At 47.7% G+C, this 25,823-nt stretch overlaps 1 protein-coding gene across 2 annotated transcripts in view; it reads left to right on the forward strand.

Annotated features, from left to right (window-relative positions):
* Positions 1-25,524, forward strand: part of WNT5B (Wnt family member 5B) — a 75,297-nt gene extending 49,773 nt beyond the window's left edge. Inside the window, exons 2-5 of one of the 2 annotated variants that reach the window (XM_065862617.2) lie at positions 7,943-8,085; positions 8,835-9,082; positions 15,279-15,571; positions 24,078-25,524. In XM_065862617.2, the coding sequence (XP_065718689.1) occupies positions 7,943-8,085; positions 8,835-9,082; positions 15,279-15,571; positions 24,078-24,536 (1,143 nt within the window). In that variant the 3' untranslated portion in view covers positions 24,537-25,524. Of the gene's footprint in view, positions 1-7,519; positions 8,086-8,834; positions 9,083-15,278; positions 15,572-24,077 lie in introns of those variants that run through there. The other variant, XM_065862618.2, reaches the window with a different exon arrangement.
* The last annotated feature ends 299 nt before the right edge of the window (positions 25,525-25,823 follow it).

Raw genomic sequence — 25,823 nt, forward strand, 5'->3', positions numbered from 1 at the left:
TGATCATTAATATTATTTTCATTAGGCTGGACTTTATAAGAACATCTTTGAAGACTCTGACAGGAAGGAGAGAAATTAAATTCAATTTGAATTTATTCCATGGCTTACTGTTTCCTTTGGAAATGTATATATGAAGCTTTGGTGGCAATGATTTAACTGACAGGAGGCTATTGATCTGAGTCAGTCTGACACCGGTCCTTGTGACCTACACCGAGATATTGAATGTCCAAGACAGAGCAGTAACTGTGCATCTGCCTATTTCCCCTGGTCATTCACGCCTGGAGAGCTCAGAACCACTGCAGCAGCAGCTTAACTGTATTTTAAATATTTGAATTTCTTTGCCAGTTGATGTAATTATTATACAGCATGGAACGAACTAAAAGGAATATATACTCAGAGCAAAAATGAGGTTCAGGTGTGTGAGATACAGAGACATAATCCTCTCAGTTTGGGATCATTCCAGTGGGACTGCGGGAGCTAGACACCTCTTTGGGGAGGATGAAGGGTGCTCCGTGCTTTGCAAGATCGGAGTAACAAAGAAAACACTGAAAGTCATCCAGCTGTTTCCATCCCCTGGCCCATTCTGAAATCCCTGCAGAGAAGTTGCTTTGACTTGGATTACTTTTTGCTGCTTCGTTGCTCACACTGTTGGAGAACTTTGTCCTATTATCGTTCCTAATCTTCAAGAAGGGCTGATGTACATGCTTGTAACAACCATAATCCAAGTCCAGAGTTCTCATGCAAATCCTGCAGCTAGCATCAGCTCTCTAGTAGGGTAAGGGCTGTCCTCCTGTCACTGCTGGAGGGCTCTGTGCCGCAGGTAACATACCAGTTCACAGGGTTGGTCCTTGGAAAATGAATAAAGGAGGGATGTACTTTCTTTTTTTCACTTTCCTCATGTAGCAAGCCCAAGCAGTGATACAGGCTCAGGGAAGAGTGGCTGGAAAGCTGCCTGGTGGAAAAGGACCTGAGGGAGTTGGTTGACAGTGGCTGAACATGAACCAGCAGTGTGCCCAGGTGGCCAAAAAGGCCAACAGCATCCTGGCTTGTATCAGGAATAGTGTGGCCAGCAGGACTAGGGCAGTGATCATCTGCCTGTACTCAGCACTGGTGACGCCTCGCCTTGAATCCTGTGTTCGGTTTTGGGCCCCTCACTGAGAGAAAAACATTGAGGTGCTGGAGAGAGTGCAGAGAAGGGCGACGAGGCTGGTGAGGGCTCTGGGGCACAAGTCTGATGGGGAGTGGCTGAGGGAACTGGGGCTGTTTAACCTGGAGAAAAGGAGGCTGAGGGGAGACCTTATTGCTGTCTACAACTACCTGAAAGGAGGTTGTAGCATGGAGGGGGTTGGTCTCTTCTCCCAAGTAGCAAGTGATAGGACGAGAGGAAATGGCCTCAAATTGTGCCAGAGGGGGTTTAGATTGGATATTAGGAAAAAATTCTTTATGAAAAGCATTGCCAGGCATTGGAACAGGCTGCCCAGGGAAGTGTTTGAGTCACCATCCCTGGAGGTGTTTAAAAAATGTATAGATGAGAATCTTAGTGACATGGTTTAGTGACATTGTGAGGTGAATGGTTGGACTTGATGATCTTGAGGGTCTCTTCCAACCAAAATTATTCTATGATTATGTGATTCTATGATTCTATGTCTTATTCCCCTCTAAAATGGTTAATCCTCCATGTAAACTTAACCCTTGGGGAAAGTGTTGGCTACATGACCTAAGGGTTGGAGTCTTCCATTCCTAGAAACCCATGATGGTGTGGAGAAGCAGTGTGGGCTTCCTGACCCTGCCTGGGTTTGTGTTTCAACCTGACCTCCTGTGGCTCCTTCAAAGGGGTCTGGAGAGCAATTTCTGAAGAAGAAATTGTTAGTACAAATTAAGGAGATGGGGTGCCTGTTTGGCAAAGAAGCTGTGACACAGTGAGCATGTTAAATAAACCACTGAATGGTCATCAGAAGATAATGCTTGGTATTTTTTGTCAAATATACGTATTTAGTGATTTGTTAGATTATGACTACACACAGTGGAGCTGCAGTCGATTTGCTGCAGTCCCATAAACCCTGGTATTCTAGTAGTCATGGGAACAAGAAGTACAAAACTTGGGCCAAACATGTCTCAGTTCAGGTCTCTGGCTCTTGACTGAGGTCGCCAACATTCAAATAGAGTTCCCATGGAAGCGGGAACCGGATGGCCTGGATCTGTCCCTGGGAATATCGTAAATATGGACATTTTCCAGGCAGCCATGTACGTGCAGGGATAGGTCTATGTTGCTTCCTTCCAGATTTCAAAAAATCAAAATAATTTTGTTTCAGCACTTGCAGTTTCTGCAGGTGCTCCACAGGTTGCTGCTGAGTCTCTTGCACTTTTCTTTGGGATATCTGGTGCTGGTCTCTGTGGACGAGGCTGCCTCAACACTGGGATTTAATCTGCTGTAAGAGTACAACTACCACAAAATCGCCTTGAGAAGGAGGAAGATCATGTCCAGGTTTATCATTGGAGTTTGTTTGGTTTTTTTTTTTTTGAGGATGAGATGGTCTTGCTCCAGCTGAGCTTGTTGCCTCTCATGTGAAATATTATGGCATAAACACCAGTGTTCATAAGGATTTACATATATTCTGTCTCTTATGCTAACGAGAAGCTGTTTTATTAATAGAATTACTATCCTGCATACCTATTATGGTTTTAAATTGTGAGAATATTTAGTATCTGGCCTGTTTTGTTGTCTAAAACTTCTGCCTTTCTTGCAACCTTCCTCCATTCTTGCTCTCCTTGATGGGGCACTTCAGGGACAGCTGCCACTGGGTCTGCTGAGACTGGCAGGTATATCTTGGCATTTGCTTCACTACATGCCCTGATGACAGTAGGACTGGATGTCATTGGCCAGGGGAGTCATGGAAAAATGAAAGAGCAAGGTAGTGGTGAAAGGAAATCTGGATCTGTCAGCAGGGGTGACAGGTGATGAGATGCAGAAAAAGGTAGTGCATGAGCACATCAGGAGATAAAACTGAGTGTGTAAGTACCAAAAGAAACAAGCAGGGCATAAGCTGGAATAATCTGCCCTCTCAGTGGAGACAGACAGTGTGTAGCAATTAAACAAAGCAAGACAATGTCAGGACAAGAGAGGTGGACATGAATGGCTGATGTGCTGGGATACTTTGAGAAGGTTTTATTACATCTTCTGTAACACCCTAGCTGGATCTGAACCTACGGATGTGACTCCAGTTGCTGTTTAAGTAATAATTGCAATACAAATAACATAACACACTTGGGTCTGAGAAGGTTGACACCAGTAGAGCAATGTGGAGGTATGGTGCTGAGAGAGGGACAGATGGGCAGCAGGGGAGCAGCACAGGACCAAACAAGTAGGGGCAGATGGGATAAAAGATGATTTGGCTGTCTGGCTGAGGGCTGCAATTTAGCTTCAAGGGACTTTTTTTTTTTCACAGTCTACACTCCCTCTTAAACTGGTTCAGCTGAATGGGCAAGTATGTGACTTTAATGAGATTCCTGAAGTCTTAGTAAGAATTGTGGTTAAAACCAAGCCTGCAGCCAGAAGCAGATGTATAGCAGGATGTCACAGTACATCTCTTGGTGCCAACGGGTCCATGGCACAGAACTGGAGGGCAGGGATTCCCTTTTAAGCAGCACTTGTATACCCTCCTTCCAAGGCAATGGCACCTTAAGTAGAGGAGCTTCTACTTCAGTGAATGTTTGATTAAGTGTCTTATGTCAGAGAGAGCAATAAATGTTTCTGGATGCACTGGACATTGCAAGGCATTAAAAACAAGCATTGAACCTCAGTCAAGTTGCAAGAATAAACAGGAACTTGAAAGAGTCTCTTGATCAGGAATGTTTTCCAGCTCTCCCCAGTCCAGGAGAAACTGGACAAGATGCAGAAATGAGGATCATTGAAGTTACGTGGAGAGAGACGTAAATTTTCTTTCAGCACTTCTTATAGCACATGATAAAGATCTGTGTCACACTTGGGGACATCTGAGATTTTTGGAAAACAATAAGGGTAGGACAAAGAGTTTGCATGAGTAACTCCTTCTCTAATTTATCAGGGCTGTCTTCCAGACAGGGTTCAACTTTTTTCACGGGCTGCCAAATCTTTGCAAATGATCTCATGGACATGACCTCCTTCTTCTTTCTTGGAGTCTTGCAGCTTCCCTCCGGCAAACGCAGCAGGGACAGTATTGGGAAAGTGGTGATAGCTCTCCAGCTGCTCTGCTGTGACTTTGGAAACTCGACGTGTAAATCTGTGCTTCATGCACAGTTGTCACCTCTGAAAATCGAACAAAGGCAAACACAGGTACTAATTTTAGGCAGCCAGGCAACACAGTCGACAGTTGCCTAGGGCAGCAGACTGATGAATGCAGCAGAATGCCAAGGCTTTACGAAGACGCAGCCTTGCTGCCGCCGCTCTTTCCTCTAAGAAGGGACCCGGCTAGACCTAAGAAGGGAGCATTAGACCTTTAATCTGAGGGTTGAGATTCGTGTTCCATTTTCAGGCGACAGCTCCCTGTTTGGCCCAGGGGATCCACAGCAGTCTGGGTGAAAGCATCAGCACTCAGGGCACAGCATGGGTTCACTGCTGCTGTCTGAGTGAGCCAGACCCACTCGAAGTAGTGGGATGGGACTTTTTCCAGCAGAAACAAGAGCAGCCCTCCATTTCAGAGGTCTTTGTGTTGCCCCTTCCTATAGCAGGAGCAGTATGAGTTGATGTGAGTGGGCTGCTGCAGGGGAGTGATGGTTTGGGACGAGAGTGGGAGTCACTTGGGTGGTGAGGAGTGGACAGGGGTGATAGCCAGGAGGGGTGATCTGCCTGGGGTGAGGTTGGCCTCTCCTGGACTTAACATAGGGGTTAACCAGGTAACAGAAGAGCGAGTGAGACCAGTTTTCTCCAGGGCCTCCCCTCTACCCATTAGTGTAGTGATGCCTTCATGTCATCTGTATGGAACCATCCCAAACTCCTGCTCATTCTTAGCCCCGCTTCTCCAAGCCACCCATATCCTGATAACTCACCCAGCATCCCAGCAGTTCCTTACTCCGCCTCGCTTACCTGATGCCTCTCTGGCTCCATTCATCCCAGCCCTCCAGCAGCCCCGTTTCACCCTACCTCTTGTCCTCACAAAATTTGATTGTCTTCTCCCACCCAGCCCTGCTTTGACAAACAACCTTGCCAAAGCTGTTTGGGCTTTAAAAAAATAATCCAAGCTTTTTATTTACAAAATCGAAATATTGCTTTAAAAATTTTGGTGGCAAATAGAAACAGGCACAAGGAAGAGGGATAGACAGTATTCTTCAGACCATTGGCCAAGTGCTCGCAGCTTTTGTTTGGAAGTTTTTGGCTGAGGCTGAAACCCTCCAACAACACCTCACCTGCTGTTACCACTTTATCTGAAGTCATAAACACAGCCAGTGAAGAAATTATTTCAAGCATCTTAAAAAATACTCACTTCCATAATTCACATCTTAACTCAATGGCGGTCGCTCTTGCCAGCAGCAGAATTTGGGTAGAATTCAGTTTCAGACCTTTCCCACTGAAGCATCTTCTTTAGTTGTCACCTTTGAGAGCATATTAGGTTGGCTGGATAAGTGACCTTATCCCATACAGTAATTTTTGTCTCTCCTGTTTCAAAATAAGATCATTGCCTTGCTTGTGCTTGTTGGCAGTAAGGTTGCTACTAGCAGTATTCACAGCACTTTGCTGTTGTTAATCATCAGCTGCCTTAAAATATTAATACTTAAAATGAGATAGTTAATTAATGCTGTATGTTTCTGGACCAAGCTTTGCATGAGCATCTCCCAGGTTTTACCAGCTGGAAAAGTTTTCATTTCCATGATGCCACCATGCCTTGGGTAGACCACCGATCCAGCACCACGTGGTGATACGTCCTTGCCCCATGGAGTGCCACGGCTGAGCACATGCGCGTGGAGAAGCTCACACAAACACGGACATTGACGTCACCCGTATTTGTGGAAATGCTGTCTCACATTCCTGGCTGGGAGAGGCACTGGTGCGGCTCACCACGGTCTACTCCTTCCTCAGAATCCACAGGGAGACTTGGTGAGGTTGAAGCCTGCAGATACACTGCTCCCATCATGTCATCTGTTTACATGGCACATGCCTTGTGTGCATGTGTGAGACAGCGAGGGCTTTTTCCCGTCCTAGTTCTTCTTTCTGGCTGTGGCAAGATGGAAAGGTGGGACAGTCTCATCTCTGCCAGCGAGGTTTTCTGTATCTGAGGCTGGCTTGGAAATTCTTTAGGTGACATCACACCATGTCTGTGCAGACTCATTGTTTGTCATGGAAAAGCCATTCATCCATACACAACTTCCTTCCTCCCCAGACTCCTGGAGATAAACTTTCCATTCTGTCTATTCCCTATAGAAACAGACCCAAAACATGTATGCGTGGCTACACACACATACACCTCACCATCCCTCCGTCACACTTGGAGCTGTGGGAGGAGGCAAAGGGAGGATATAGAAGATGTGAATAAAGTCACCCTGTTTTCTTCAGACGTGGATCCTGCTGTGCCTGAGCAGTAAAACTCCCCTCTCGCTGAGGTTCTGGGTCACACAAGGCTTTTTTGTCCTGAGGCTAATTCTGGCACTCACAGCCCCACATCTGCCTGCCAGGTGAGATGGGCCACCAGCTGCAGGTACAGCACATCTGGATGGGGGAGGAAGCGAAGCGTGCCACAAACAAACACAGCAAGTCCACCGTAGCAGGCGCAAGGAATTCGATAAAAAATATACTTGAGCGGTCTGTGCTGCCGAATCTGGTGATTCATGTCTCGGGCGCTGCTCGTGAGGTGGAGTGAAAGGCTGCGTAGTTGTGGGTCTTGCACCACGGATGCCATGACCACAATCTGGGAGTTGCTGGAAGGGAGCCATACATTCAGCCTATGTTCGGGGAGCCACAGGGGCAGGGTCGGGGGGGGACACACCAGGCCCAGCATGAGGCTTTATGAGAGAGGAGGGGGAAGGCATTTGTCCATGGCAGAGAGGTGGGGACCGTGTGGCGCAGGGTAGGACAGGATGGTGGAGGCTGTGTAGAGATGGGGGCAGCAGCAATGGTGCCCATGATGTGACAAGGTGACTATTTCCTTGCAGCGTCGAGGAGGTGGGGTGCAAGGAGCGTTTGTTGCAGGTACCCATATGGATCTGGGATGCCTGCGTTTGGTTTCTGCCAGTGTCTGGGGGGAAAGGGCTGAGGAGCTGCCAGATTGCCCCTGCTGTTGTGGCTCCCAGTGAGTCGAGCAGGGAAGAAGGGAGAGGGATGTTTGGACAAGAGGAGCCTTTGAAGCTTTTCTTCGGTCCACCTCCCCTGCTTATAAAGCCATTAGGCTCTGGTGCCAGCCCTATCTGCGCTCGTCGCCGGCAGCCCAGCCGAGCCTCACAGACCCCCCGCCCGGGACGCGGGGCAATGGCGTGACGCCCTTCTGGAGGCCGTTTTGGGGAGGGGGCAGCTCATTTCCGAGCCGGCCCTGCATTACAAAGGCGGTGGGGCCAGCGCGGCGCTTTGATGTGCCCCGCCGGCTCCCTGCACACCTGCAGCCTCGGGGCTCCTGGCCACGCCACGGCCCGGGGGGGTACCCACGGGCTGGCGGGGGGGAGCCCGGAGGCTCCGGGGGTCCCTCCAGACGCCCCTGAGGGTGAGGCCAGCCCCACGCGTCTCCTCACTCCCCCTGGGCGGGACGGGGGAGCTCCCTCGGTGGCGGTGGAGCCCCGGCAGCGCGGCCCCTGCCCCCGGGCCGAGGGCGGGAGGGAGGCAGGGCCGCCGCCGGAGCCCCCGGGAGGCAGCGGCCGGGGGAGGGTCCTGCGGGGGGCGGCGGGGGCGGAGTGGGAGGGGGCGGCAGCCCGGGCTGTGCTTTCTGCGCCCCCGCCGCACGCAGGCCCCGCTCCAGGGCTTCTTTTCGGTGCTTCTCCGCAGGGCGCCCCGTCCCGGCGGCCGGCTCTGCGGGGGCTGCCCCAGCGCCGCCGCCCGCAGCCCACCATGACCGGGCCGAGACTGGCCCTCGCCGCCGCGCTCCTCTGCAGCTGCACCTCGCCGGTGGCCGACGCCAGCTCCTGGTGGTGAGTGAGGGCGCGGGGGAGCCAGCGGCGCCTTTGTCCGCCGCCGCGGGCCGGGCACCGGGGGCTGGGACCGTCCCGGGGCGGGCGGCGGAGGGGCAGCGGGGTGGCTGCCTTGCGCTTCCCGCGGGAACTTTCCTGCCTCCCGGGCTTCTTTTGCAGCAGCTTGCTTCTTTCCAGGTTCCTCCCTCCCCCCCGCCACCGTCCCTACCCAGTTTTTGGGGGACGTGGGGCGCAGCCCCTCTCCTCCAGGCATTTCTGGGCTCCTTTTGTGCGGGAGCGCTGAAATCCCATCTGGGCTTTAAGGTGAGGGGAAGCGTAAGGAGAGGATGGGTAAGGTTTCCTACCCGCTGCCAAAAGCGCTGGGAGAAGCCGCGGAGCCCCCTTCCCCTAAAGAGCGGAAGATAGCTCGGCTCGAAGGCAGGCATCGCTCGCTGGCGGTCTGTTAAAAAAACTGCTCACTTTCTTCTTTTGCTGAGAAAGTGCTGAGCTCTCTCTCAGCCTCCTCCCCATCCCGGGTGTCCTCTGTGTTTAAACTCAGGTTACAAACGAGCTGTGTTTCTCCCGCTAGAGCCCTGGAAAAGCCTCGCATCTGGCAGAGTCGTAGAGGGAGGCAGCTGACATGAGAAATGCGCCCGGGCTTTGGGAGCGGAGCGGGGCTGGGCTGGGCTGGGCTGGCGGGGAAACGTGCCGGGCGTTTCGCAGAGGGGGCCTCTCCCTCCAGACTCCCTTGGATGTTTTTCTCATCGCAGGTCTTTGGCCATGAACCCCATCCAGAGACCTGAGATGTACATCATCGGCGCTCAGCCGGTGTGCAGCCAGCTGCCGGGGCTCTCCCCCGGGCAGCGCAAGCTCTGCCAGCTGTACCAGGAGCACATGGTGTTCATCGGGGAAGGGGCCCGCAGTGCCATTAAGGAGTGCCAGTACCAGTTTCGGCAGCGGCGGTGGAACTGCAGCACGGTGGACAACACCTCCGTCTTTGGGCGGGTCATGAAAATAGGTAGGAGCACCCAGTACGGGGCAGGTGCGGGGCGCAGGCTGGCTGTCCCGGTGCAGTTTTCTCCCGTTCTTCACATACGCACGCAGGAGTGATGAGCCCCATTAGAGCTGCTCTTAAAGTTACCTTTAACGAGTTCTATTGCCTTGTGTGCTGGTGCTGCCTGCGCGGGTGGCAGCCGTGCACCTGAGCCAGGAGCGAGCTGGGGCAGCAGGGGGGTGTGTGTGGGGCCCACACTTTCCAGGGCGGGGGGGGGCATGGGAAGGTCAGGAAGAGGGGGGCTGCTTTTGTTTTGTATGCTTGTTCAAAGCTAGGGAGGGAAGAAGCTGGAGGCAGAAACAATGGACCCGTGTTATCATTCCCAGCATCTAGAGTGCCCTCAGACAGGGAACGAAGCCCTGAGATGTGGGAAATACGGACTCCTCTGGCATGGGGTTTTCACCCCTCCCTGTTCTGCCACTTTCTATGTAAACCTAAGAGATTTTTATAATTCCTGCCCTGCTGGCAGTAAGAGGCACATTGGCAGGCCATTACTGCACTTGAATTGAGGTGTGACCTAGCTACATTGTCTCAGCTCCTTTTGAAATGCAATCATCTGATGGCAAGAAACTGAGAAATCCGGGCTCGGTTTGATGTGTCCGACAGCCAGGACAATAAAGAAAAGGTGTTAAAACAGCCACTCACACAAACATGCACATGCACACACGCATGCTCTCCAACCCCTGTGTGAAGGTTTTGTTTCCCACCCACAAAGCCGATCATTTACCCTGAAGAACCATCACTTTTTCTCAGTTGTGAGGTCAGAGAAAACACTTAGCAAAGAGTGGAAAAAGACTTCCAGCTCCTGCACCCCAGCTGCCCCCAGCATTGGTGGCACCTTTTTGGCTTTGCTGTCAAGAAAAGCACACGGGCAGCAGTACACCAAGAGATGCATCTTTAATACCTCTGGGGTGTGAAAGTGATAGGATACCAGGATAACCAAGTCCTGTGATCCTTTCTGTTTGATCCTGAAATTCTAATCTGTCATCCTAGGGAATTTTAGGGATATTTCTGCATGTGTTACTCAACGTTTCAGAATTCCTAATTCAGCCATTCTAATTCCTCCTCTTTTGCACAGCTCATACCCCAACAAATCGCTGCTTCTCTGGGGTACTCCACTGGGAAATGCAGTTTCCTGACACATACTTTCAGCTCCTGACACACATCCAAGGCATCTGCGCATCCTTGATCTCTCACTTTCTGATAGCGAGAATGGTGGCCAGATGAGGTTGCATGCAATCCCATATTGGTAAAACTTGTGCTTTGGGGTATGCACACTGAGATTTTGGCTACTAAAGGAAAAGGACAAAAACCATACCTCCATCTCTCCCTTCTCATCACCTTCCCTCACATGTAACTTATCCCAAAGAAAAGGGTAAATTTCAGATCCTCAAAGAGGTCCTAGTGACTCCACAAGGACACCAGAAAATAGGACTCCCCTTCTGGAGTAAATCTCATCCTCTTCTTCAGAACCTTCCTGCAGGTTGGTCCAGTGGGTGAGTCCACACCTGGAGAAAAGAAGTAAGGGTGAACTAAGAGAAAGCAAAGATCAGAGCTGAAGGGTGAAAAACTGTCAGATAGGATCAGAGAGCATATGCGAAGAAGGGACTAGAGTGGATAGTGGAAGAGGGAAGATTCATCCTCTCTAAAATGAATTAGGTCGTATTAGTTTAGATAGGGAGTAGATTTGGGTTTTGATGAGGGAAGAGGTGGTGCGAGTGTGTGATGGGTGTGTCTGATAGTCCTGCTGCTGCTCTTTGGTTTGTGTGTGGGTGCGTTTGTTAGGGGAACTGTTGTATCTGTAGTAGGAATCTGCTGATGGTAGTGTCTGTGAGGTGGCTGCGTGTGTTTGCCTGCTGTTTAAAACCCCTTCCTAACAAAGAGTTTTAAAGCTATCTCTTTTAGATTCTCTGGTCAGTTAGAGCATATTCAGGTGTTTATACTCCAGCACAAGACAGCATGGAAAAGCAAGAAAAATGTACCAGAGGTGGCTTGGGCTATTAAAGGGTCTATGATGGTTCATGGCTGTTGTCTATGTCAGTGATAAGCTGCTGTGGAGGGGGATGCTGCCTCTTTTTTTTTTTTTCCTCCTAGTTCCACCTTCCCCTTTTACTTTTTCCTACTTTGTAATGAGGCATTGCTCATCATTTCGGCAAATCCATTTTCCACACTGGGGAAGAAAACAAAGCCTTTCAGTCTCTCAGGTTGTGTGGACTATAAAGTCATTCTTCCCTGGGTTCATACTGTGTGCCTGTCTCCTGTTTTCAACATCTGAGCCCCAGTTCTGGACCACAGCCCTTTTTCTGTACTCTGTGCCAATGGCACGAGAAAGGTCTGGAGACCAGAATATCTGCAAGAGTGCAGAGGCATGCCAGAGTGCTGTGGAGGGGAGCAGGGGGGGAAAGAGATAAGAAGGACTCAGAAGGTGTATAGTGTGCCAACAACTCTCGACTGCCCACCCACCAATGTGGGCATGGCATACATTATGATTTCTTGAGCTGCTCTAGATTGTGAGAGGGAAGGAGAACCTGCCCTGGCCAAGTCCAAAGCTTGGGAGATCCTCCCGAGAGCGTTCACTCAGAAACCTGGAAGATTTGTTTCCTTTCTCCCTTGCAGAACTTGGCTCAGCTCAGAAATGGGAGACCCAGTCTGTGTTTAATCATTACACCTTCATTTTGTGCATTTCACAGAGGTGAGGCAGTCTGATGATACAAAGCTTTGTAGAGGCATCCATAGCACCGAAGTAGACTGCTTTTTAGCATTGTTTTTTCCTAGTATTTGTGTTGTGTTGCCTTTTAAATGTGATATATTCAATAATGATATCTGGTGACGTACAAAAATTATCCTTCTGAAGTTGCTTCTTGTTCTGTCAATACAGATTTTAGACTGCACATGTGTGTATATATATATCTCTGTACATTACAGAGAGACACATTCCTTACTGCTACATTTGTGAGGGAGAGGACAGAGCACCCAAAAAGGTCATGTTAGAATTTCCTGAGGAGAAGAGAGAATATATCTCCTTCTGTGTAATCCTAAACACACGGCTGGGGTTTCCAGGTTTGTCCAGCCATTTCTGGAGCCAAAGATCTCTCTTCTGCCTTTTCAAATGCAAAAAGAAAAAAAAAAAAAATAAAGAATCATAACAAGTCATGAAAGAAGAGAACAAAGAGGAATATTTTTACTCTTTTTTTTTTTTTCCCAAGATTGCCAAACTTCAGGGAAATGCTTTTTAAAAAAATCAGCTGAAACTAAAACTTTTTCATCAAAGAAGTTAGAGTGACGCATTTTTATCGTCTTTGCATCAGTCTCCCCTCTGGGGTCAGTTTTTCTCCCATCTATTTCTCTTGCAGCTCCCAAAAATCAAGCTGTGTGGACCGTCACCTTGCCTAGGGACAGCTCACCGTGGCATCCCCTGCCATCCGAAAGCTGCCTCATCCCCGTGCTCCCCACGCCGGTGGCGGGTGGGCGGCGGGCACAGGAGGGCAGCAGAGCTCCGCGGAGCTCCCCGCTGCCCGGCACAGCCTCCCGGGGACCGCAGAGGCCAGGGAGAGGGCAGAAGGGGGGGTTACTGCCTGACCCCTCTCTGTAACCTCTGTTCAGGTTTGCACACATTTGGGGAATAACACCCCTGTCTTTTGAGGTGATGGCACGGATGTGCGGAACTGGAGTGAACTTTGAGATGGTGAGCAAAAAATGAAATGCTTTTCCAAGGCTGGGAAACTTGGATGCGTAAGCCCACAATTGCCAGCTACAAATTTGCTTTGTATTAGTACAGGGTTTCATGCACATGTCTGATCCCACCTTCCAAACCGAGCCTCAGTCTTCCAAACCTATGTCTAACAAGTGCTGTGGTTTGTTCTGTTTTGTGGGCAGCAAATGGGGGAAAAAAAACGACTGTGACTTGTTTCAGCCTCCTACTGCCATCCTTAGCAGCCTAAACAACTCGTGCAGATTCAGGGATTGTGTATCAAGTCGTGCTGCGACATCTGAAATGTGGAGGTGGTTAGAACATGGGCAGTAAAAGTGTGAATCCAGTCTGTGCTTTCAGGGATCTCCCCCAAGCTATAAGGATGCTAAGCACCTGGAGTCATGCAGACTTGGTTGCACAAGCTGTGGCACCGGGAGGTCCTTTCCTTGTGTCTGTTTTAATCTCTATAGATGCAGGGAGTGCTCTTCTTAATAGGATGATCGGTGTGTCTGCAGGGCCGCCACCATACAGACACAGACTGGTAGGGACAAAACTGCACATTAGACCATTACCTTAAAGTACCCATAACATATAAAAGAAACTAGATGAGTAGAAGTTGTGGGGTTTTTTTGTTGCTGAAAAATGACCAGAACTCCCTTATTGGCTAGTCTCAGCAGAATTACTTTAACTGGGAGTCACTCCTCTTTACCTCTTGGATCAGAGAGGTTTGGGGGCCACAGTCCTCTCCTTATGACCTGCTAGCAGGGCCCTTCCTTCTATATTATGTGTCCTTTAGCATTTTATCAGTCTTATGCTGTACTCCAGAGCAGAAGCCCTTAGTGTACAACTCTCATTTTGGGGGGGTGGGAAATCACAACTAGTTCTGAAAGGTGGATGCCATTCACAGCCTTGCCTTTGTCTTGGGTCATTACCACTAAGCTGGTGATAAACTGCCAATAATTACAGATTGTCAGCACATGCAAATGGAACAAGAGCATACCAAAAGCATCAGCTCAGTCCTGCTGAGGGATCTGGCACTGAGAGCCTCATGGGTTGGTGACAAACTGTTCTAGGAGGATCTGCCCTCTGAAGTCATTCAAATTTGCTTGAGAGCATTAGAGGGTCGCCTCTTGCTGGAGTTTGTTGTAAGTGGCTCTTCACAATCAGATTGCTTATTCCAGTGAAGTTTTTGCAGTTCTCTTTATCACCTGAAAGTTTGGTGATGCACACAATGACTCTGGAGGTGTCAGTTTAGCTATTTATTATACCCTGTGGGTACAGTGCAGGTGTGGATTGCCTCCTTCTTCCTCGTCGCCCTCTACTCGCCCCCACCTTCAGACCCACAGCACTGGCTGGTGCAGCACACTTGGCCTCATGCAGTGTTCTGGCTGCGTTGGTGCCCCGGTCAAATTGGAGCTGAATCACTGCCAGGAACACATAGCTGGAGAACCAATCCAGCTGCTTGGCTAAGGCTCTAAGCTGTACAGAGCATACACTCCAAGCAGGGCAGTCTCTAGTAAACCTGCTAATGGAAAGTCTTTTTATTATTGTCTACATGGGAAAGTTTTACTTGTTCCAGCACTGCAGTTCTGTAGGTGTTGGGACAGCCTCTGAATAGATGCTGTCTTGTAAAAATGGGTTTTCTTCAGTTTGTCTCGAAACAATTCTCAGATGACCTTAAGTAAACCAAAATGAGATGGATGAACTGAGTAGCCCATAAGGAGTGCTTGTCACAATTAAATGAAAACCGTTCCAGAGTGATACCTGGCTTAACCAGATTGCTCCTTTTGCACAGACTCAACCTTGTTAGTTCTCAATGATTATTGGCAAATTTAGTGGCTGAGGCAGCAGTTGTATTTTCAGTGAGTGAATAACCCTCTTGCTGCTTGAGAGTTTCCTCTGGGTAAAAATGAGAGGATACTAAAGCATTGCTCTGAGGGGAAAGAGGCTGAGCAGTCCCTGCCTATGGTGTTGCTATTTCTTTTGGGCAAGGCATGGAATTTCCAGGGCTCTTGAAAGGGCTAACGTAGGCGTAATAAAAATAATAACCCTTGAGGAGCAGCACCTACAGATTCATGAGGAGCATGCTCTTCCCAAGAACACTATTCCAGGTGACAGCAGGAATCTCAGCCCCTTCCCTGGTGTATGTCAGAGAATCAGATTTGGGTTTGATCCTGGTTACAAAGGAACTGCCAGCTCTGGACAGTCAGTTGAATGGAGCTGTTAATTGTGAAATTAAAACAAAAACAGGATCCAAGGATGTGTTAGGACAGTTCCCCCTCTACCAAAACAGGGTGGTGCCCTTGTGCTTGACCACCCCATTCCTTCGTTCCAGTTAATTCTGTGCACCTTCTCAGGGCACGCCATGTTCTGCTGTCCAGGGCTTCTTCGCTTGCTCCTTGCTGTGTGTTGCATTTGTTAGATGAGATCTGTCTCTCGTTAATTTTGCTTCTCACGTCTCTCTCACAGGTAGCCGAGAGACTGCTTTCACCTATGCCGTCAGTGCTGCAGGGGTGGTGAACGCCATCAGCCGGGCTTGCCGTGAAGGAGAGCTCTCCAGCTGTGGCTGCAGCCGGACCGCCCGGCCCAAGGACTTGCCCCGAGACTGGCTGTGGGGTGGCTGCGGGGACAATGTGGAGTATGGATATCGTTTTGCCAAGGAGTTTGTGGATGCCAAAGAGAGGGAGAAGAATTACGTGAGAGGTTCGGAGGAGCAGGCTCGCATGCTGATGAACTTGCAGAACAACGAGGCTGGTCGCAGGGTAAGACAGATGCTGACCCTTTCCTCGTTCTCAGAGGCAGATTCAGAAGGTTGCTAGATACCAAATTACTTGGAGGTTTGATGATGGGTAGTCCAGTGATGCCCCACTAACAGTGTATGGTCACATATTTTGTATTTCTGTGAATATTACAGACACTATTGACAATATCATATTTGAGTTTTAATGGCAGGCTTCCATTGCCAGCTAAAGCCAGTGAATGTTTGGGTCTGTTGAGATACTATATGACACAAGTGTGCAGGCATGTAAGCCCTTTCCAAATAAATTAGGTGCTGTCGTGGTCAATTTTCAAGGTTTACATCTCAGAAACTAGCATCTCAGAGCTGCTGAAGTGATGGGCTGGTGGTGAAAAGAAGAATCTGATGGCATGTGGAGTTTTCTTCTACTGCCATCATTCAGATTTTGAGTATTGTAAGGCCAGAAACAAATATTGAATCAGGCTGCCTGGCTATCTCTGAAACTTACACCTTGCTCAGTTACCTTGGTATTGGGCAAACTAAACAATTTGTAGCTAGGTGACAGAAATTGTCTGAGAAGATACAGTTTTGATCTGGAGACCACTAGGAATGGAGAGTCCATCACTTCCATTTGTAGTGTGCTACCATCATTGTTCACCTTGTTGCAACACTGTATGTCACTATCATTTGAATTTATCTGGCATCAGCTTCCAATCAGTTCTTTTTCAGACTTTTACAGTTAGATCCAAAAGCCTCTTAGTAATCAGAATTTCCTCTGCATAGAAGTATTTATCTACTGTAATTTATTCACCACTCTTTCTTGACAAACCAGATTGAGCACTGAAGACTCTCTTGCTTTCAGATGTTCTCATCAGCCACCACATCACTTTCACATCACTTTAGGGTACCCTTTCCAGTTTTCCCATATCCTTTAAGAAACTTGATACCAGAACAACATACTGGGTTCTGGTATTGATCTCACTGATTCTGTAAACATAGGTGAAGTTGCCCCCTTTGCGTTCAGTATAGGCACATTTGCTTTTTACACAGTTCCTCTGTCTGTGATTAATAGGCTGGAAAGTGTAGCATCATTCATATGCAGTACAACTGTGTAATCCTCCCTCTTTCCAAATGTAGAGCAGGAATGCTTCCTTGAACATTTGTGCCTTTTCCACAGGGTGTTTAAAGTTTTTATCATTCTTCCCTAGTAGTGAGCTCTTCCAAGGTTAATTTTATTTCTAACACATATTAAAAAATCCTATTAAGTGTACTTAACCTTGCTCTTTTCCACATTCTTAACAAATATTCAGTTTCCTTATCAGTTTTCTGTCCTTTCTAACTTCTAATTGTTACCGAATTATCTTTCTCTTTCCCGTGTATGTGTGTCTCTTCTGCATGTAATTTTGGCTTCATTTTGCCACCAAAGAAGATCTGCTCTATTTTTTTGATCGTGAAATCAATGTGTTAGGTTGAAGCACTGCAAATATTCCACGGCTCTTTTGCAAAATCAAATTTGAGTAAATTTGCAGCGGGTGGAAAACTGGACTTGAAAAAGCTGTAGAACTCGGTGGGTTTTGGGTTGGGCTTGGGTTTTTTTTTTATTTTTTTGGTTTGGAAGAACAGAGGGTCTGCATTTGCTTAGAAATGGGGAGGGGGGTGCATTCCTCCACTGAGTAGTAGACTGAAAGTGGCATTCTTCTCTGCATTATTTGCTTTGAACATCTTATATGTCTGGAGTCGTGAACCCGGATTACTACAAATAAATACCCTACCTAAAATAGGCAGTCAATATGTTATGAGGCTTTTTAACAGCCAGTCCTGAGACAGAATATGGCCAAAAGTTTGAGGTGCCAGTTGAACTGTAGTAATATCTGTATCAGAAGATCAAGACTCTTGCTCCACAGCATGGGTAGCACTACCCTGTCTTGTTAATCTTGTTCTATGGGCAAGTGTCTCACTGAGCTGTGATTTCACATGATGGGATCGTTTTAGATGGAAGAAAGCTTTGTCCTGCTGTAAGGACAGAACTAAAACCAGTTTTGTCCTCCCTTTACTACAGTGCAGAAGTTTGTTTAAATTGTGCTTGGAATGCTACAGTGCCCGTGGTTCTTTGGACTCGTTGACAAGCTCTCAGGGCAGTTTCTGTCTCCAGTCAACGCAGGACCCAGACAAAAGCTTTCCAGAGGGGCCAGCAAAAGACAATGTTATTTCAAGCTTGGTTTTTGTAGACTCTGTAGAACAGATGGCCGTAGAAAATAACCTTAGATTAAATGAACACAAGTCATTTTATATTAAATTAAATGGAAATATAAACCAGCGTGTAATTAAGCTTGTGGATTTCAAATAACAAACTCTGATAAAGTAAGGGAGCTGGTAAATAAACTCAGCCGGGGAACTCGATGTGGAGGAGGCCTGGAACTTTTTCAAGTCAAAGATGCTAAAGCCATTACAATTCTGCATGCCAAGCAAGAGGAAAAAGCTTGTAGGAAGAATATCCAGACCTCACTGAATGAATAACTACCACAGAGAAGCTGTTAGCAATAGGCTGAGAGCCTGCTAAGAATGGCAAAAAATGAACTGATAGCAAATAAATAATGAAAAGCTCTGTCTTAGAGGTCAAGAAGTGTAAAGATGAAGTGAGAACAGTAAAATATCACGCTGAGTCAGACCTTGCAAGCAAAGGGTAGTAAAATAAACAGCAAAAGTTTTTAAACTTTGTGAATTGGAGGAGATTGGAAGAAGGGAGAGTGCTAGTCAGTGTGGATGGGGCTGAGTCTAAAGATGGGGTAGTTTTGGTCCCCAAAGTAAGTGAGTGCTTTACTTGGGGCTTCAAGTTGGAATGGGGGGCATTGCTCGTGGGGAGGGGTACCATATGTCTGCTGCACAGCAGAAGTCTTCCTCTGTCCCCAACACTTCTGCCTAGGGAAGCAAGTGCTTGTAGTGTAGAATTTTAAATCCCTTGGGACTGTGCTTTTTTGGGAGAAGCCAGGCAAGGGGCTCTAGGGGCAGGCAAGGTCTATCACAGGAGGCAGTGGCAAATGGTGCTGGCACCTTGTTGGAGCGAGGAAGGCATGAGAAGACAGGTGTCATGTTCAGACAGGTTGAGGAAGAGGAGCAGCAAGTACCAAAGGTTGGGGCCAGTGGACCTGAGATGGGTGGGATGGTGCAGGGGCTGCTGATGGAGGGAAGTTTGGGATCAGGTCAAATGATTCAGATGGGAGTCAAATGGCAGCAAAGGGTTGGAAAGAGGATGAAGAGCTCTGGAAGAAATGAGAGTGGGGCTTTGGGGTGGATTGAGTGGATGAGGAGTCTGGGGTAGCGAGGAATGGAGATGCTGGGATCAGGAAAGGAGACAAATATGAAAGCATCTGGATGGAGATGAGACCTGGGGTGGCTGTGAGATGGCATTACGATGGGTTCCAGGTTTTCTGATGAGGGTGGTATTGGGCCAGTACAGAGGGCAGCCTTTCGTCTTGGCTCTTAGAAATGTATTGGCATGGAAGCAAAGGAAAAAGGCTGGGAATGTAAATTATCAGAACAAAGGTGGAAACAAAACTCAGGTAGCATAAAGGTCTCAAGTCACAGGGAGTGCCCACTTTCTTTCCTGGCACTCTGAAAGAGCCGGCGCCTGGCAGCACAAGCAGTGTGACCGTGGCAGCATTCACAGGAGGACCTGGGAGAAAGGACGTCTCAGAGGAAGAGGCAAAATGGCAAATACTATGAGAATAATTTCTCAAAGATCGATCACACAATCATTTAGAACATCACTTAGTTTCTAAAAAAACAAAATAGTCCTCATAGGTCTTACTTATTGGAACTTCTGTGAGACATTTAATTGTAGCCGCTATGTGATGGACAAGAAACTGGTTCAAGGAAGGATGTCAGTAAGTTGTATGAAAGGACATATCTGGACCTTGATGGAGATTAATTAGGAGAGCTCTTCAAGGACTTGCCTCAAGATCAACACTTAGTATTTTTGTTTCTCACCCTCAGCACAAGAATTATGAATGGGCTGATGAAATCCGCCAATGATGCAAAGGTGGCAGGTATTATGAATACAGAGGAGAATCCAAATTTTGTACAGCAGCTAATGATATCCAGTACAGCTACATTAAGACCATCGCTTGACGTCTTGTATGAGAAACATTTTAGTCATTAGGAAAAAAGTAGAAAAGAATTGGACACAGCAGTCCGCTGCAGATGATTGCAGATGTAATGTGGCTCAGAAGGTGGTAAATATCCTATAATGTACTAGGGAAAGTATTTTCATAAAACGTGAGGGAGGACTAATGCCATTGTATTAAGCTCTCTTGAGGCCCCTAAATATTGTATGTTCTCATATTCCCAAGTAAAGTTACCTCAAACTAGAAAAGTCTTGTTATGGTTGACCCAAGGGATAGGAATCTTTTTTAAAGAAGAGGGGCTAGAATAGCTTGCCATGTTTAGCCTAGCAAAGTGAAAGTTGAGAGGGGATATGACTGATGTCTGTGTTAGCGGGAGAAGTAATAGGGGAGGAAAAGTACTTATTAAGCAAAAGGCCAATTTGGCACAATAGCAAATGGGCATAAAGTGAATACATTGAGGCTGGAAATTAGAAAAAGATACTTTATCATTGAAATAGTGATCAGAATAATGGTGGCTGAAAACCTAATTGCTTTTAAAAGCACACTTTGTGCATTTAAGGAAAATATTATTTGAAGCAGTGCCCACAATAGGAAGAGATCATACTTAACAACCAAGGAGGTCCCATCTAGTCCTGCATTCCTAAATGTTAAGTTTTCACTTCTGAGATTATGGTTTTGGAAGCAGGAAGGTGCACGTGTAACTCCATACTCCCAAAAGCTGTTTTTGAAAGCAGTACTGGAGACATGGCAGTGAGCTTTGCTGAGTGACCACCAGGTGCCATCCCACATACAGCCTTGCCCCACTTTCCAGCCAGCATTTCAGTTGATGTCTTCTGATTTCTAGGCAGTCTTTTGGTGTGTCTCCTCACTTTCCTGTGGGTGAGAAAGTTCTCCTTGAACCCTGAGGAGCTCTGGTGGCAGAAGAGTAGATCGTCTCTCTGTTCTTTGTGGTTCTCAGAAGCAGCTGGGAGGGATGGGAGGGGGCCAGGGGTCTTTCATCTTTCAGTCAGTCCTGACCTCATCACCCCTTCACTCCACATAGGAGTCCTTGTGGTGGTGGCTCCTGGCTTTATTGCTCTTGTTTGTTTGTCTTTGGCTGTTATCTCAGTATGTTCTTTCCTTCCATCTGTTTTTTTCTTCCAGTTGGTCTCCATTACCCTCTCTTTATTTCCCTGTACCGTTCCTTATCTGTCTCCCTGTCTGGCGGACTGTGGCGATCTGTCCTTCCATGCTGTTTATCCAGTCAGCATATGGCAGGCCTCCATCATCAGTCACTCGAGCCACTGCCAGAAGAGCCTGGAAGGGGGTCTTGGCTAATTGACCACGTAGGAATTCGCCATTAATTCTCTTCCCATTCCTGTTCTTGCAAGAAAAGAATTGAAAGAGAACTTGTGCTTATGGGAAGGGACTTTAAGGCTGTCCATTAGAGGCATTTTCAACCTGTTTAAGTGGCATGGCCATCGATCAGACCCTGCCCTCAGAACTGCATGTGGGGTCTGTTATTCTTTACCTTGACCCAAGCCAGGCCAGGAGGGAGTTCTCCTATTTCCTCTGCTTTCTCCCCACCTGGGCAGCAAAGGGAGAGAGTGGGAGAGCCATTTAATGTCTGAAGCTGTGGTTACCTCCATGGGACATGGAGAGTGGGAGCTGTGGGGGGGGGGCTGAGTGGTGTCATGCTTTACCTGCGATAACTGGTAGCATTTGCATTCGCCAGCACAGCTACTGCCCACATGGGCCAGATGTTTTGAGCATCAGTTGCTTAAAGCCAAGCCAGAGTGAACTCAATCCCATGACATTAACTGAGAGGGATCGAGTTGCAGTGTTTTTCTAAAGGAACAAAGCCCAGGATTAGGAAGAATCATAATACTTTATAAAAACACATGCAAGGGCAAGGGAGGCACGAGTGGCCTGGGATTTGACAGAGCCGTAACGAAAAAGTGCTAACACAAGCTTATAACAAGTAGGCTGGCAGTGCAGTGAGGATATAGTAAGTGTCTGGGGCTCGGGAAATTCAGCTGTAGCTCTGTCTGGTTATAGTACAGCAGGAATCCTTAAGTAACGGTGTGGTTGGTCCTTCACAGTTGTAGTTTGATCCAAGACAAGTGCTTAACTCCCAGTCTCTAGCTGTTACATTGCACCGTGAGGGATTGCCTCAGTAAATTGAGCTCTGAGGAGCAGAACTAAAGCTTCTCTGTTTTAAGGACTCACTCCATTGACTTTCTTGGGAGCTGTATCGGCCTCCATGTGATTTAGCCATTAAGCCAAATTGAATCTTTGCTAGCTGTCAAAAGCATTAGACATGAGTTAGACCGGGGCAACCAGTTGTTGTAGGAGAACTCTGACCTCTCGCTGCTGGTCCAGAACGTAGTCATAGGCAGAAGGTTTTGCTTGCCCTATGCTCAATTGCCTTAATCACTTACCTCTTGGCAAGTGAATGCAGAGAGCTGGGAAGCTTTCTTCTGTGTCGGCGACTGAAGCAGAAAAGAACTTCAGTGTTTGGCTGCTTTCTTCAGCAGAAAAACAGGCTAGAAGACATATCTCTGTCTCCTTCCAAACATCCTAGGTTTTCCTCGGGTTTCTTGATCTCCCCCGCCAAATACAGCTGGTGGTAATTTTGCAGCTAATGCCAAATAGCATTGCTTGGCACGTGGGATCTGGCAGAGGCGCTTCCCTGCAGACGTGCGTGGTGCAGGATGGTCCTGGGAGAGCAGATGTGAGCCTGATGGTGAGAGCATGAGGAGCCAGGGCTGGGGGAGGTAAGCTGCTGGAACACAGTGTAGCTCTGATTGTGTGGGGATGCCAGTTCTTCGCCTTGCAATCTCTTGTCAGTGCCTTTTGAGTGCTGACAGGATCTCATGTAGCATGCAATTTTGTACCCATCTCTGCAATTAATGGAAAGAACAAATGCAGCCTGCATTTCAGTTTATTTTCCTAGGTTTTGAGCTTTGTTATTCCGTAGTATTTTTCAATATTTCTCCTCCCAGCTGGTGCAGGGAGGAGGACAGTAAAGACCGTTTTCCTTTATACCCCATGCTTGCTCTGCTGAGGGTTAACACCCACTGCCCTGAATTTTTGAGACTCTTTGCTAATTTTGATTTCCCAACCTGCAGCAGGTGATGCCTCATTTTCAGAGGTATGATACATGTACAGCCCTTGCAGACTCTCCAAAACGTAGCTGAAAGTAAGTCAGAAAAGACAGTGCCAAAAGCTTGCGTTTGCCGTTTAAAATGCAGGCCCTTCTGTGCGGCGACAGTCCTGTTAGTGCAGGGAAATGTCTGGACACAAGACGGCGCAGGTTTGCAGTTAGGACTTGCAGCTCAGCTCTGCCTTGCAAGCAGAGCGCCTGGTAACACCTCAAGCAGAAGTGAGCTCCTTTGCTCCAGCGTGGAGATGTTCATCTTTCCCCTCACCACTGCCACCCCTGCTTGCTCCTCTCTGGAAAGAAACATATCCTCTGAACACGATCCTGAACAAGCTCCTCTGAGCAGAGATGGAGGGAAAGGGTGTGGGTCCATGGATTTATTTCAAAAAGGATGCAGGTGTATCCCTACAGTGATAGCATCGGTTCCTGGTGTGGGTGGTAGGAAATGGGCAGGTTCCCGGGTGTTGCCTTTTCCTGGCTCTGAAGGGAAAAACATGCAATACCGTGGTGGTCTGTGAGACTGGGGAATTTTTCAGAGTCCATGTGGATGGGACTCTTCCCCTTCTTTCCTGCTCTTGAGACTGCTGTCAAGTCAGAAATCTGTCAGGAGAAAAGAAGATGGGGTGTGGAAGTCGTGTTTGGAGACAATGTGATCAGAAATAGAAATAATTAGGGAACAAGAAGGCAGCAGTTGCAACAGGCAGAAGAAGAGACTTTTATCTCTTCTGAAGGGCAAAACAACAGAAATTGAGGGATAATCAAAGCAGCTATGAAAAGTGATGAATTAATTGTAATTAAGCCAGCTGCTGGTGCAGCAGGAATAAATGCAGCCTTGCCTGATTGCACTCACAGAATCACAGAATGGTTAGGGTGAGAAAGGACCTCTAGAGATCATCTAGTCCAACCCACCTGCTAAAGCAGGTTCACCCAGAGCAGATCACACAGGAATGTGTCCAGGTGGGTTTTGAATGTCTCCAGAGAAGGAGACTCCACAACCTGTCTGGGCAGCCTGTTCCAGTGCTCCAGCACCCTCAAAGTAGTTTCTCCTATTCAGATGCAACCTCCTATGTTTCAGTCTGTGCCCATTGCCCCTGATCCTATTGTTGGGCACCACTGAAAGGAGTCTGGTCCCATCCTCTTGAGATATTTATAATCATTGATAAGATCCCCTCTCAGCCTCCTCCGGGCTGAACAGACCCAGCTCTCTCAGTCTCACCTCATAAGAAGGATGCTCCAGACTCCTAATCATCTTCCTTTTCCTGCAGGCTGTGTACAAGCTGGCGGACGTGGCCTGCAAGTGCCACGGTGTGTCGGGCTCCTGCAGCCTCAAGACCTGCTGGCTGCAGCTGGCTGACTTCCGCAAGGTGGGTGACTTGCTGAAGGAGAAGTACGACAGTGCCGCTGCCATGAGGATCAGCCGCAAGGGCAAGCTGGAGCTGGTGAACAACCGTTTCAACATGCCAACGCAAGAGGACCTGGTCTACGTTGACCCCAGCCCAGACTATTGCTTGCGCAATGAGACCACTGGTTCGCTGGGGACTCAGGGCCGACTGTGCAACAAGACCTCAGAGGGCATGGATGGCTGTGAGCTGATGTGCTGTGGACGGGGTTATGACCAGTTCAAGAGCGTCCAGGTGGAGCGTTGCCACTGCAAGTTCCATTGGTGCTGTTATGTCAAGTGTAAAAAGTGCACAGAGATCGTCGACCAGTACGTCTGTAAATGAAAAGAGCCACCAAAGCAACAAATCTATATTATATAAATCTATATAAATATATTTTATATTTGTATAAATAAACAGATGATGATAATAATTAAAGAAGCTTATTTAAGAGACATTTTGGTTTTGAAATTTCCCCCATCAAGCCAGCTGATTTGCCATTCCTTCAGTTCTGCTGGGGAGTTTGTCTTTGAGTGCATCTCCTCTTGGATGTTTCAGTCAAGGAGGTGCTGACAAAGTGAATTCCCCCTGCACACATGCACACACTATTCCATTACAGAAACAAAGCCAGCAAGAAGGAGGAGAAGGGTGGCTTCTTTCTGATCTCTAAATCTCAGCATTTTGCACAGTTATTGCACATCTGAAATGACAGCCAGGCGTGAGTTCTAGTTCTCTTGAATTTCAAACCCTGCTAAACCCACTGGGGAATTTGGAACCAATTCTTGATTCCTAGAAAGGACTTTGTCATGTTAGAGGAAAAGTTATCCCAGGCTTCTCTACTGTAAACCATTCCTGGATGCTGCATGGACCACAGTGTGGTGGAGGAAGGTTTACAACCTGCTGTTGTGAGGAAGGAAGGTGTGACCTGTGGCTGACCAGTGCACAGCCTGGCAGTCCCCATGAAGCCAGCACCTAGTTCTTCTGTACTGCTTGGGCACAGGAGAAATCTGTCCAGCTCAGAGTATGTGGTTATGTGCATGAGGGAGATTTTTCTTTCTTTTAATCCTATGCTGAAACTTAATTTGTCAATATAGAGGAGAAGCTGCTGGTGCCCAGGGATGTTTGCAAAGGCAATATACTTCATAGATTGTCAGTAGAAAGAAGCATTGCATGCGCACACGTGCACATGACTGCATAAGTGCTCCTCATACCACTGCTGGTTATCGTCTTTGAAGTGGATGCAGGTGGTCACCTTGTTCAGCTCTATTAAATCCCCCTCACCACCATCCCAGATGTATAGTTTCTCTTTAACATTAAACACCCCTCAATGACATTTCTTTCCCTCTGCTGCTTGTGTATATGTGTGGTTTTGTGTTATTCTTTTGGTGGGGTGTCTTTTATTCTGCTGCTCTTTATTTCAGAATCCAGGGGTCACGCTCTTCCCCAGCATAAGCTAACCACAGATAGGTTTGCTCCCAAAATGTGGGCGCATGTTCACCAATGGAAGTATTTTCTGTGTTTTTCACTGGTAATAAAATAGTATCATAAAACTGTACTAGGGCAGAAGGCATTACCAAAGTCTGCTAATCAGTCTTACCACATTGGAATTTTAGTAGAATCCAATTCATAAAG

The sequence above is a fragment of the Patagioenas fasciata genome, chromosome 1 (genome assembly GCF_037038585.1).
Source record: "Patagioenas fasciata isolate bPatFas1 chromosome 1, bPatFas1.hap1, whole genome shotgun sequence".
NCBI classification, from domain to species: Eukaryota; Metazoa; Chordata; class Aves; order Columbiformes; family Columbidae; genus Patagioenas; species Patagioenas fasciata.